The 13,716-nt window shown below is 40.3% G+C and overlaps 1 protein-coding gene across 1 annotated transcript in view; it reads right to left on the minus strand.

The window, feature by feature from the left end:
- LOC106108157 (tetratricopeptide repeat protein 28) overlaps window positions 1-13,716 on the minus strand; it is a 49,704-nt gene that overhangs the window by 3,209 nt on the left and 32,779 nt on the right. Inside the window, exons 8-35 of the mRNA XM_013289253.1 lie at window positions 10,079-10,324; window positions 9,264-9,427; window positions 8,848-8,923; window positions 8,603-8,716; window positions 8,074-8,293; window positions 7,377-7,596; window positions 6,897-7,170; window positions 6,660-6,758; window positions 6,285-6,401; window positions 6,038-6,160; window positions 5,541-5,746; window positions 5,226-5,405; window positions 4,640-4,784; window positions 4,212-4,314; window positions 3,992-4,128; window positions 3,736-3,910; window positions 3,389-3,515; window positions 3,025-3,182; window positions 2,842-2,940; window positions 2,593-2,717; window positions 2,395-2,510; window positions 2,128-2,255; window positions 1,789-1,992; window positions 1,173-1,330; window positions 791-898; window positions 619-700; window positions 433-530; window positions 14-249 (exon numbers count right to left, since the gene is read on the minus strand). Coding sequence (XP_013144707.1) covers window positions 14-249; window positions 433-530; window positions 619-700; window positions 791-898; window positions 1,173-1,330; window positions 1,789-1,992; window positions 2,128-2,255; window positions 2,395-2,510; window positions 2,593-2,717; window positions 2,842-2,940; window positions 3,025-3,182; window positions 3,389-3,515; window positions 3,736-3,910; window positions 3,992-4,128; window positions 4,212-4,314; window positions 4,640-4,784; window positions 5,226-5,405; window positions 5,541-5,746; window positions 6,038-6,160; window positions 6,285-6,401; window positions 6,660-6,758; window positions 6,897-7,170; window positions 7,377-7,596; window positions 8,074-8,293; window positions 8,603-8,716; window positions 8,848-8,923; window positions 9,264-9,427; window positions 10,079-10,324 — 4,238 coding nt within the window. The remainder of the gene's footprint in view (window positions 1-13; window positions 250-432; window positions 531-618; window positions 701-790; window positions 899-1,172; window positions 1,331-1,788; window positions 1,993-2,127; window positions 2,256-2,394; window positions 2,511-2,592; window positions 2,718-2,841; window positions 2,941-3,024; window positions 3,183-3,388; window positions 3,516-3,735; window positions 3,911-3,991; window positions 4,129-4,211; window positions 4,315-4,639; window positions 4,785-5,225; window positions 5,406-5,540; window positions 5,747-6,037; window positions 6,161-6,284; window positions 6,402-6,659; window positions 6,759-6,896; window positions 7,171-7,376; window positions 7,597-8,073; window positions 8,294-8,602; window positions 8,717-8,847; window positions 8,924-9,263; window positions 9,428-10,078; window positions 10,325-13,716) is intronic.

Below are 13,716 nucleotides of genomic sequence, written 5' to 3' on the forward strand. Positions count from 1 at the left end.
CAAAACCACTCACTTAGCCACACGACTGCCCTGCAGCAGTGCAGAGTACAACGCTCGGTATAGTATCTTGGTGGCGGTGTCCTGCGGCGCGGGCCACAGCGCCAGCAGCACGGCGTGCGCGCCCGCCGCCAACAGCGCGCGACACAGCCGCGACACGCCCGCGCCCAGCGAGGACACCGCCGCCGCGCCCTCCGCACCCTCCGCGCCCTCCGCCAGCCCCGCGCTGGACGGCGCGCACGATATCACCACCTGTATCACAGATGGATAGCTTTAACATGAGCTATCACAATAAAACAGATCCATCGATAATCTTAGAAGTTAACAGCAGGTAAGAGAAATCAGAAGCATTAAAAATATATAAGTTTTCGAATACATCACTAATTAAAAAATAAGTGTATGTATATGAGGAGTTTTGACAGAAAAGTGACTCACCAATCGTGCCGTTATTTTCATATTCATAATCTCCGAAGCAGTCAACATAAACTCTGAAGCAGGTGGCAGCTCTTCATTGCTGGGTGGCAATTCAGCATCTAAAAAAAATTAAACATTTAGTTTTAAATAGTTTTGTTAATCTGGTAGACATAATTTTACAATTTCATAGTAGTGATAACAACATACTTTCTTCTTCATTTTCTGTTGATGTGTCGGCAGCTCCACTGCCCACACTTGTATTCAAAAGACGTTTCGCTTGAGAATCAACCTGTATTAAATTAATTATAAATAAGTCTTTTTGTGTATAGGTTCCTCCTATATCTGTATCGAAATCTATCACGCTATCACTTTTACTCACAACTTCGCCAGGACTGAGTATGATGGCTGGCGTTTTCCAGCAGACATGTGTAGCAAAGTGTACGCACTCAGCTTGAGACAGTTGTGCTAGCACTGCCTCTTTAGAAGCCTGTTGGATAAAGAGATAAATTAAATACTGCATTACATTATGCTTATCTTCTAAAATGTTCTTTCGGTTTATATGGCACATATCTCAAAATATACACGCTAAACATCTTGCTACTTGGGAATGACCGCTTTTGCATCGTTCCTAATAAGATTTTGACTTAATAAGCAAATGACTTTTATTACTACTTTGATCTTATAATCAATGGAATATAGGGATTAGTGGTATTGAGGAATTTAAAAGTGGAACTCAGAATAATTAAGCAAACGGATGTGACCTGGTAGTCAGTGAGCGGCGTGACGCGCAGCATGTCAGCGACGAGCTCGGCCTCTTTGAGCTGCGCGTGCGCCGCCGCCCAGCGCGAGCCGCACACGCGCGCGCCGCCCACCACCAGGCAGCGCATGCCGGCTTCCGCATTGTTGCCTGATGATGTACCTGTTCAAATTCAATCCTATTTGGGTCAATGTCGTTAAAAGAGGTAGACGTCGTAGACAAGACGTTTTCTTCAATATCATCAATAATACCATTCATGTGTTTCAGCAAACAGAAATTTGCCGGATGATGGTTTTCTTTCTGAAGCTTTACAAATCCAAATTGCTTAGGTATCTTTAGTGTCCCAATACTCGTAGTAATTCAGTAATAGTATAAATGTTGTAAAAAGAGTGTTCACTTCTTTAGTTTTAATTAGCTGTTGCTCGCGACTTGCCAGCGTGAATATAAAAAAAATAATACACAAAGATAATGTAGTTTTTAATCGTGAGAGAACTTTTGAAATCGGCCCAGTAGTGTTTGGGTTATTTCAATACCTACAAAAATACAAATATCTCCTCTCTATAATACTAGTATAAATTATACGACTCCGAGTATCATAGTAATTGTTATGTCGGACTAACCTTGTTCCCGGTCGAGGCGTGCGCGCGCGTGGCGCGGCTGGCGCAGCGGGCGCAGCGCGGGCGCGGCGAGAAGCGCGTAGCGCTCGCACAGCGGCTCCGCGTCGCCGGCCGCCCGCAGCGCGCCCCACGGGCACGCGTACAGCGCGCCCTCCACGCCCACCACCAGCTCGCGCCGACCGCCGCAGCCGCGCCGCCCGTGCATCGCTGCAATTACAACATTGTACATAATACAAACCCAAAACATCTAAACTGACTACTAGAAACAAATAGAATTGGAGTTTTTAAGGGGCAAACACAGATTAATTAATCATTCCCAACTGCAATATAAGACCAACAAACCATGGTTGTTGTTGCAGGAGGCCGGCAGAAGGTCCTCGAAGGGCGCTATCAGCATCTGGTAGAGCATGTTGAGGCAGGGCGGGCCTTGCCACGCTGCTTGCTTCTTACGGGGCCCATGTGCGCTTGACCTGTCGAACAATGCCTTTTGTACTATAAAATGTCTTACTTCTTTTAAATATTACTACTTTGTTGTGGAAATTTAACTCAATAAACATATTTTATTTTATGAAAAAGGTGATTTTATTTCAATTTGTCTGTAGTTCATACCTTGTAGATCCCTGTAGACTGGCTACGGAACCGGCGACCGAGCCTCCGACTGAACCCACACTGAATAGAGAACTCAGAGAGTAGTTGGAAGAGTTCAATAAGTGATTGCGTGACACCTGCAAACAAAATCATTTTAGGACCTCATCGTGTAAGACTACTTTAATAATACTCTTAAAATATAATCTAAATATTTTCTACCATTCTAGCAAGTCCCGCGTTAGGTCTCTCGTCAAGCTCCCACTGATCCTCTTCATTCCTGCGCTCAGCAGTCTTCAGCCAGGCGGACCACTCGCTAATGTATCGCTCCAATTTGCCCAAGGAAGCTTTTGAACATCAAGGACAATTAAAATTAATAAACAAAGCCAAGTTTATGGTTTGACATTTCTTTCTAAGGGTTTAAATATTAATATCTTGTAATAATAAAGATTGTTTTGTATCTAAGCTTACCTGCGCTGGGCTGCAGGTCATCAGGGCTGATATCAGGAAGGCTGTTATCGCTGTCCTCGTTCTGGTCTAGAAGTGACACTTGATGGAATCGAAGAATACCTAGAAATAAAATAAAATTGTCAGTGTGAAAGGACGACAAATCTGAACCTTTAGTTGTATATGGTATTAAAAAAGACCAATTACCCTTGTGCGGCTGCAGCAGCCACGCGTATAGTTTCCCGGCAGCCAGGCTGTAGTACAGTACGGGCGCCTTTTGTTTATTTACAACCTCCAGAATCTGCTCCATGTTGCTCGGACTCCACAGCTCTGGTCTCTCTTTGCTAGCTTCTTCTGACATATTTCTATGTAACAAAAACGACAGCTAAATGTAACGAGGAAAAGACAAAAAAATAAACATACTTCATTAAAACTTCAATTTGAGAGTTATAATGAAATTAAAAGCAGAAGAGTCTGAAGGGAAAGTAAAGAGTTCTTAAAAGTTCTCATAAAAGCGAGGAAGTTAGAATAGTGTAATGCTTTGTTATACTCAATGTTCCTTTTATGTTACCTTTGTGCCGTGTGCAGTTCGAGGTTGGCCTGGTTGAGCGTGCCGGGCTGCTTGTCCGCCAGCACGTCCAGAGAGCGGCAGCGCCCGCGCTCCGCCACCACCAGCGCCTCGGGGTGACGGCCCAGCTCTGGTAATAATGTCATGTTATATAGTTATCCATCATTGTCACTAATGTTCTTGCCAATATATTTCATAGTTTCTACTTCTTGCGGTGAAATGATTTGCGCTTTACGATGGCTGTTAGATCGAAAATTTGTTGCAGTAATCTAATTTAATTACCCAAAGCTCTTAGATACAGTATGGCATTCGGTTCTAAGTGGGAATCAAATCTATTTTTCCACACTAACCGACAAGTACGCGCTGCAGCGCGTGGTGCGTGGAGGTGTAGAGCGGCGCGGCGGTGCGGTCGCGGTGGCGGGAGCCGGCCTCCAGCCCCGCCAGCGCCGCCGCCAGCTGCTCGCGCGCCTCCTCCAGCTCGCCCGACGCCCACAGCGCGAAACCCAGGCGATGACGGACTTTCGCCTGACAAATTAAAATTCCTGCCTGATATTTCTTCTTGTGACTTAGAATAGGAGGGGGAAAAGAATCTGTCTAAGACTTTACCTCTTCATCAGCATCTGATAATCCTTCTGTAGCTGCTAATGCCTGTCTCAAATAAGACACGGCGCTGCCACACGCGCCCATCGCTAAATGGGATCTCCCTAAATCGGCTAACGCGTTCGCACGTCCTCTTGTGTCTCCTGTACAAATGTGAATACATTGTTAATTTTGACAATAGATGGTGGTGATTAGGTTATTATATACGCATTGAAAGTATTCTCACCAGCAGCTGTGGCGTGACGCAGACGTGATTCATGCCATCGCGCGGCTTCTGCATGTGCGCCCAATGACGCATGTGCTGTGCCCAATCCGCCACAAGCACGCGCCTAGAATCAGCGATATTTTAAAGACGTTAAAAATTTTAATCTCTATTAAAATCTATACTTACATTGTAAAGACGAAAGATTTTTTTGAAGTGTATTTGATTCACGAAAAAACTACAGGGGCGATATTAAAAATTTCACCATTAAAAAAGTTTTTTTTTATTCCACGCAGACGCAATAGCGGGCAAAAGCTAGTAACGTTATATAATTGGCCTTCCTTTATTTTTAGGCTTTCTAAAAAAGGATTAAAAGCTTGCTTATACAGGATAAATTTTGATTTATCCGTGAAGTAAATAGTGGATAGTAGAAATAGAAGACGAAGGCGAACCTGTAGATGTGTAAGTCCGAGGCGGTGCGCGAGCTCGAGCTCCGCGCGGTGATGGCGCACAGCGGCTGCGTGCTCGCCGCGCGCCTGCTGCGCCACGCCCAGCGCGTGCCACGCCTCCGCCTCCATTATCTGGTTGTTCAGCTCCCTGTGTACACCATACATATGAAGTTAACGTCCCTTGATAACTATCGTACTACTAATACTTTTTGTCCTATGTCGCTATATCCTGGGCTCTGCTTTTTGTTTTGGGTCATTACAGCTCGATTGCCTTCAAGTCGGCCGCCACTGAACGTCGCTAAGTTTGTTCAGGGCGGCCAAGCTTTCTTGTTCCTTGTGGGATCCACTTCAGGGCCTCCCTGGGAATGTGACTGGGATCCCAGCAAAGCTAACTATCGTACAGTGATGAAACATTTCTGTGTACCGTACGTGTGATTATGTTAAGAAGGCATCACAATTTTATTGTTATAAGCGTAAATCTCTCATACAAAATTTTCTCTGGGGGATTCTCTTAGTGACCATATAGCGTCTTTATACGGTTGTATTGCTCTGAGTTGAAATTTGAATAGTAGTGGAGAAATGCACTGACTTGGCGATATTCTTCTGGTGCTCGAGGCAGGAGAGGGCCTGGTCGAGGTTGCCTAGCGCGATGTGCAGCGCGCCCAGCTCGCCGTACGCCTGCGCCTTCGCGTCCGCCGCGCCCAGCTCGTGCGACACCACCAGCCGCTTCTCCAGGCACACCAGCGCCTGCTGCAGGTTGCCCACGGATCTGAAACGTACAAATCAATACAGATTTAGAATTTCATGTTGGCCTGTATAAGATGTGGTATATAATTAAACTAACTACTGATATTTGCTTTTACAAATGTAATTGGAGACAAATAAAATCAATGATTGGTCTTACTTATGGCTGAGGCCCAGTCCGCGGTAGGCACGCTCCTGTTCTCTTGCATTGTCCAGCTTGAGTGCAGCTGCGAGGTGCTGCTCGTGGTACTTGAGGGCCTCGTCGGGGTCGGCGAGCGCGTCGTAGCAGTCGCCCAGCGAGCCCAGCGCGCGCGCCTTGTCCACTTGACAGGTCGGACTGTTCACGCGCTCCAGGATAGCAAGTTGCTAGACACAAATGCATTTTGTTAATATAAATTGTAAACCGTTGTCAGTGTATGTGTTAAATATTTTTTTTTAAATATAATTTTTCATTTAGGTATTCAATATAGACGCTTACAATTTGTTAAACCACTTTTTTTCAGGGCAATCATAATTAATTCGTCAGTAGGCATCACATTGTTGTTTAATAACCACATTCCTTAAGCATCAGTGTTTATTTTATTTTGGAAATAACAAGGTTAGCTGAATATTGGGATAATCATAGAATTACAAGCATAACTTGAATAAAATGTTTACCTGTTCTAAATATCCGATAGCATCTTCGTAATGTCCCATATTGAGCTTGGCGATGCCGAGATTGCCGTACGCCTGCGCCTCCAGAGCGCAATCTTGTAACTCTTGTGCTCGCTCAAGTTGCTCCTGTAGATTCAAATATTATTTATTTTGAGGAATCATTTTGACTGTCCTTTTCAGTGTAGCAGAAGTTACGAGTCTTTCCTGCTTTTAAACGCAGGGCTTTTTTGTTTCATTAGTGTTAACTGACCCTATAACACCTAGCGGCGTGTGAGTAGTGGCCGAGCGCCATGTGCACGGCGCCGAGGTGCGAGTGCGCCCGCGCCTCGCCCGCCGCGTCGCCCGCCTCCTGACGCAGCGTCAACTCCTAAAACAAAAATCGTCAATTTCAACTAGCAAATGTGTACAAACAGTACTGCTATCTTTGTTTTCCTTTTAGAAACTGAGAGGGATAGGGGTAGAGAGATAGATATAAAAATTGTAATGTTGAATAGACGCTAAAGCTTATACTAGATCGATCTGAAGGACAAAAACTTGGTACACCAACTCTGCGTGAGGGGGATGTACACAGTGCTGATGTAAGAAACCATTATAAAATCAATTTTTGCAATCGCATTCTTCTTACCTGAGTATGATGTCCTAGAGCTGCGTCCAATCTTCTTTGCAGTCGTCGCGCGAGACCCAATGCTCCGCAGGCCGCTGCCTCTAGAGATCGGTCCCGAGCCTGAAGCGTAAGAAAAAGTTGCATAAATCTGATTTATAACCGTACAATATTTAAATATAAGCCAAATTTAATGGGGTAAAGTAGAGAATGAATAGACAAAAAAGTTAATTCAGATAAAACAAAAAAAAATCTTCTTACCTCTCTAGCGAATCTCAACTGGCGTTGATACATCTTCACTGCTTCTTCGACATCTCCCATCTTAATGAGCACATCGCCAATATTACCGAGCGCTCTGAACTTGCCTTGCAGATGCTGCGTCATGTGCGCTATCGCTAAGAAATACTTCTGGCATTCTAATGCCGTCTCCAAATTGCCCAGTGCCAAATGTGCGAGACCAAGGTTGCAATACGCTCTGCCCATGTTCATTTTGTCTTGTAAATCTTTAGCCAGGGATAAATCTTGATCATAGTACCTTCGGAAATAAGATAATGTATGGTTTACAGTGGCACGCTTTTAAAAACTCTCTCCATGTTAAAACAAGAGAAACCTGGCATTAATGCGATACTCAGAGATATTTAATGGATAACAAGGCACTGTTTACGCTGCGCTTAATGACGTGTGGCAATAAGTGCGTTGTTGATGTCAGGAAAAAAGAAACATGTTCCGTGTTGCACCTACCTGACAGCTTCTCTATAATTGCCCAAGCAGTAATGAGCATATCCTAAGAAATGACAGGCTTTAGCCTCTGCGGTGACGTCACCGAGCTCCTGTGACAGCATGAGATGCTGCTCGTAGTACGGCACGGCTTGAGCGAACTCCCCGCGCGAGGACAAGCAGTTGCCCAAGTTGAGGAGCGCGCACGCCTCGCCTGCCGCGTCTTTTAGTTCACGAGCAATGCCTGTAACGTTAATTAATAGCTCCTGTTAAATATAATTTAAAAACTTCTAGTATTGAACACTTTGTTTTGTTAGACAAACATTTTTATTATGGGAGTTGATGATTTGCAATTTTAGTTGCATTTTTCTTAGGTGCTACAAGTCTTTTAAGTGTCATTTGTATCGTACTGTTGTGTAGATTTTTCTTCAAAACGAATTACCATTTAAAAATCTTCTAGTGGTGTGAATGAAGCAATATTTACTGCTCAGCTGTTTTTTAACAGTATTTTTACCAGTATTTCTTACTGGTGGATGGCTACAAAGGAAGAGGAAGACAGAAGAAAGTATGGATGGATTGTATGAAAGAGGATATGCTTAAGAAAGTAGTGAATTCAGATATGCCGGCTGATAGAGATGTATGGAAGAGCAGCACATACTGTGCCGACACTCCATAAGGGATAAGGGCAAGTTGATGATGACGATTTACCAGTATTTCCTACCTAAATGTGCTCTATAATGGAATAATGCCATATCGTGTGCGCCGAGCGCTTGGTATGCGACGGCGAGGTTGCCGTGTGTGGACGCCTCCGAGCTGCGGTCATGCACCTCCTTAGAGATGGTCAGCTCCTGCTTATGGTATTTGATGGCCTGCTCGTAGAAGCCCGCCGCGGAGTACGCGTTGCCGATATTACCGTACGCACGACCCATTCCTGCTTTATCCTGCAAAGATTTTATTGTATGACTTAGTTGCACACAGAGATTCATTTAAAAATTACATCTTTTCAGTGTGTATGATGCACACCTGAAACTAAACTATCGCACAACTGTTTAGTCTTGCTTTGATTCTGATAAGCTTATATGGAGATGCGCACACTACTCGATTTTTCGTAATGCAACTAAACAGTTCAACTGGCTGCGAAGAAATCGACAATCGCACAACAGTTGTGCGATAGTTTAGTCAAAAGTGTACGCTCTAAAAGTAAAAAATAGGCAAAATCTTTCAAAGTATAGTTAACTATATATGTTTACCTGCAATTGTCTTGCAATGGACAGATGCGCTTGGTGCAGTTTGAGAGCCGCATCATGCTCCCCCAGCAACTGGTAGACTATGCCCAAATTGGAACAAGCTCGTCCCTCGCCGACCTATAATTACATGCATTAAAAATCTATATAAAATCTAAGCTCTAAATGTGCGAATAGAATTAAAAATTGTAAATATGTATTTTTACAAAAATGAAACATTAATTAATTACTTGTATGAAATTATGACTTACCTTGTCTCTAGCTGCTAATGCGACATCCAGTTGTCTCTCGTGCCATTTCTTTGCTTGCGCGTAATCACCGGCACATCTGTGAATGAAATGAAAGTTGTTTTTTTTTTTTTTTATAGTAAAAAGGGGGCAAACGAGCGGCGTGTACACCAAGGTGGTCAACGACGCCCATGGACATCCGCAACACCAGAGGAACTACAGTTGTATTAACAACATCATTTTTTACTTGATATTTAAGTAAAATTTATTTGAGACATGCCCTAGATGTGTACAATCCAAAAAACAAACAAACTCGTACTACATATTGGATATTTAAAAAGTTCCGCATCCACGATGGTCGGTATTAATGAGAGGTGACATTGGTCATTTTTAAAGCATATTCGATAAGAACGGACGTGTGTCCACGTCAATTAAAATACCTTGCTGCATGTCCTAATCCAGCGTAAGCTCTAGCTTCTATAGCTCGATCACCGAGATTCTGTGCTATTCGTAAAACATTTTCATGATATGCGATCGCTTGAGAAAAGTTGCGTCTGTAGTGATATGATGATCCTAGATTTGAATACGCTCTCGCTTCTTCCACCTGAAAATAGGTAAAATGTAATTTAGTAGCACAAGAAACTTTATTTAACCTGTCTACTCTAATTGAAAGACATAATAGTTTAGTTTTACTAGCACAAGAGTAGTAAATAAATAGCTAGAACAAGGGATAAGATTTCAAGGAATGGACATTTTCTCTAATTGGTTCCATTTGCATAATGTGTATAGATTGGCGAGTTCGATTAAGAGTTACAATTAAATCCCATGCTGAGGCAGATTAGACAAGGGCTGACAACTACGGGCCTATAAAAGGTTATTGCGCTTTCTTCTTCAACGACTAGTTAAAGGTTAAACTACCGTTCGTTTAATTGCCATTTTTATGAAAACTTTAGTTGGTAGACTTAATTAAGTGTAACACTAAACAATAACGTAGATTTGTTTTTGAATTTCATGAGTATGGATCATAAGAAAAAACTACTAGGTAAAAAATCGTGATAACTTTTTTGTTCGATTTTATTTGTGCAGAGAGTCCTTACTTCTAACAACTTTTATGTTAATCGTGAAGAATTTTAGCAGCAGTTACACTGTATTTGTTTCATTTTTATCAAATTTTTTTCTATCTAAATTAAGATAAATGGCTCCATAGATTTATCAATCTATAAGTATATTCAATAGTAGGTAAAGTGTAACTAACCTGGTCTCCGAGTCGCCTGGCCAATCTTAGATGCTGCGTATGACAATCCACAGCCGAGTCGAACTCTCCCATGGCGAGGTACACGGCGCCTACATTTCCAATCTCCCTTGCCTCTTGAAGTCTATCGCCCATTTGCTTCACCAGTTGTACGCACTGTTTGTGGCTGGCTAGCGCGTTTGGGTAGTCTCCTATTGCAGTGTAAACGTGCCCTAACGAGGTGAGCGCTGCTGCAGCGGCTTGTGTGTCCTGTAAGAAGAATAAGTTGATTTGTTATTGATGTTGGTTTCGCTTTACGTACCACTCAACAATAATAATAATGTACACACACACACACACACACACACACACACACACACACACACACACACACGGCACACGGGCTGATAGCGAAGAGCTTCGACCAACACCTCAAGAAGCTCTCGCTAGACAGTTGGATTAAGGGCCCGATTCAAAAGGCGGTTATTTTAGAAACCGCACGAATAGTGAGGAGGTTCTTGTCTCTGCAGCCCTGACCACTGGTTGCTTGAGTCATCGGATTCCGCAGCCGGTGGACTTCTATTTTTTTATATAATGTTTTATTTTGTTATTTTTTTTAAGAAAATCATGTGAAATATATTATATATAAAAATAAGAAAATAAAGATATGAGTTATAATAATAATGTAAAGTACTAGAATAATTATCCGGTAGTTATTTTAACTGCAACTTTCTTCGAAAATATTATCATAGACATGTTTAGTTTAGGGTTGATTTAAGAAGTGTAGATTTATAGAGGTATGGAGAGGTTTTTAAAAACATTTCAGTTTTCTTTGGAACAAGAGTAGCAAGTCTTGTTTTCATTTTTCTTTTTTTGGAAACGGCTACATTTTAAAACATCTCATAGACACATCTGTTTTGACCACTTAAAGAAGACTAATTTTTTATTACCGCCTCGGGGACCACCGCAAGGCTATACAGTAAATCCTCAAAGGACGTTTACGCTGCACTCATCGAAAAAGCCCCTTTTTATTGCTTCATGAGATAACACCAAGATTTGTGTTCAGACATCTTGAATAGGTAATTTATTTCTTCCCTTATCAATTTTTTTACTTGTCTAAATAGGGGGTGCGAATGATAAAAATTATTCACTTTTTAGTATCGATTTGTGATATATTAGATATTGTAAGTATTAACTATGTCAAATATATTCCATTAAAATAATTGTTAGAAATTAAATACGAATATGTTTGAATTATGCAGTTTTAAAAGGTTAACTTAACGCCTATTAAATTGTGTCACATGCATTGTTTTGTTTTTTATATTTGTCTTTAAATTTATAGATGAATTAAGAGTAACATACTAATTATCTATTACTTATGTTGGCTTTTTAACTATTTTTGATGTATTCTGTATTCTTAAAAGTTATTTGTAAATCTGTGCTCATGCACTGGAGGTCATTTGTTGAAATATCTAACACTTAGTTACCTTTACTAAATTAGAGTAGTCTAATGATAAAAAAAAATAATAGAACGCGTCGCATCCCTTTTATTAAGGTAGTGGTTGACAAAAAAACACCACCCGACTAGTGAAGTCTGTATGTTGAGTTGGATATCGATATTGTTAAAACTACACGATGTTTGTTTTCATAATGGTAAAGTAAAAAAATGAAAATTCTTAGTCCTCATTCAGTACATAATGCAACAATAGATATAGGTATACTATTTTTAATTAACACTTCGCTCTGTATAAAATCTCAATTCAGTCTTAGTAACGGTCGAGCGATTTCAAATTACTAACGACCAGTATTGTCGATATAATCGTGAACTAAATGCCAGTTAAAAGGGCCAGCACTAAAGTTCACTCGGCCGCCACAATCTACCTAATTAAGTATGTGCAACATGATACGATAACGCTTTGATTTACATATACATTCTGTCTACTTACGACGTTTTTCGTCTACCTGCTCTACCCCATTCTCACTTACGGTACCGAATAGCTTTTATCTTTGAATATAGAGAAACGGACAAGTCATAGGCGGCCGTTGCACTAAATTTTGTCACTTTTCGCCGGAGGTTAATGTAACATTTACGCATATTGAAACGTCATTACACCCTAATTTAATTTACATACAAAAGTGTTTAAGAAGATAGTAGAGAATGCGCTTGACAGGTCCTGTTCTTAAAAGTCAAAGGCTTTTACATACGACCCGGTGAAATGTTCTCTGATAAGATAATTAATATTGATGACATTTTAAAAAGACAACTTACGTGAATAGAAAATGAATTTGGGTAATTTAAGGGAATTTGATGTCATTAGTTCTTTTGTTTTATTTAAGGTTTTTGTTTATTTTGGAAGCTATTGTGTATTTAGAAATGTTAGAAGGAATTAAAAAAAATGTCACTAAAATAATATTAACTATTATTTGTTAATATGATTAATTTTAAAAAGTTACGATCAAACTACTTTTTTTGCTTCCTTATAGGTTTTATCATGCCTTTTATAAATACGGTACACTTGTACACTAACAGCACTACAAATAAACGCGGTATTAAGTTAAACTTGGGAATAAACTGAGTATAAGCAAAATTTGTACTAATATTTGTAAAAGTGTGGGATAAAAAGAACTGCTTAGCTCAATTCGATCTAGAAACGGTTCAAAAGTAAAACAACTATAACGTAATTCAGGATACGTGGGAGTAATCCAGCAAAGATTTTAAACGTCGTTTTCCAATCAGGATGTAATATAAAGATAGAGTTAATGACCAGTATTAGCTGTTCAAGACCGTCAGAACTCCTGCGTTCATTAATAAACTTCGATACTTGCGACTGGGTGGTACGAATATATTCAATTTAACGCCAACTTGGAATTCGAGATACATGAATATGCATTTTTTACGATGCCTCCGTTTTGCAAGAATGTGTATGCTATTTGAGTATGTTTTACTTTTTTGTTTTGTTCAACATGCTATTAATAAACAAGGTAAAATGATATCGACTTTTATAGATAACTAATTGTGCTTGAGCGTGAGTTTTTGAGTTGTATTCAGCGGGGTGCGTATTTCTTACTTAAATTACTGGTTGTGGTAACTTGGGATTATTCTAAGAATTGTATTTAACTAGCTTTGGTATTTTGTTTCTCATGCTCAATGAAGTCTTGTTTGTTCTTGAAATATTTGATATTTAAATGACGTCTTTTTTTAAACAAAACATGTTTTGAAGAGATTGTCTATTTATATAGACAATTTCTTCAAAACATGTTTTGTTTAATAAACTTTATAGTTTGCTTGACCGAGTAATAATACTAAAGTGCATTTAATTTTAAAAATATGTGTAACAACCGTTATTTTATGAAATCTAGTGAATTATCCGTTTTTTATCTTTAGATTAGAAATGTTTAACATTTACTTAGCAAGAACAATCCATTTACGATGACAAGCGTTACAAAATGCAACCAGCCACAAATGGAATATTCTGGAATTATTCTAGGCGTGTACTAATGAAGCCGGGAGTTAGAACTACATGTTAATGTCAAATTGTTCACGCTACATTATCTGGACAGTGGATCGAGATGAACAACGGTTACGTCATTAGTTTACAAATTCTATGTTCTAAAATTGTTATTCTAGGTTATAAAATTGATTGTATAGAAAGACCAAAGTT

This window comes from Papilio polytes, unplaced genomic scaffold (genome assembly GCF_000836215.1).
Source record: "Papilio polytes unplaced genomic scaffold, Ppol_1.0 DF824269.1, whole genome shotgun sequence".
NCBI classification, from domain to species: domain Eukaryota; kingdom Metazoa; phylum Arthropoda; class Insecta; order Lepidoptera; family Papilionidae; genus Papilio; species Papilio polytes.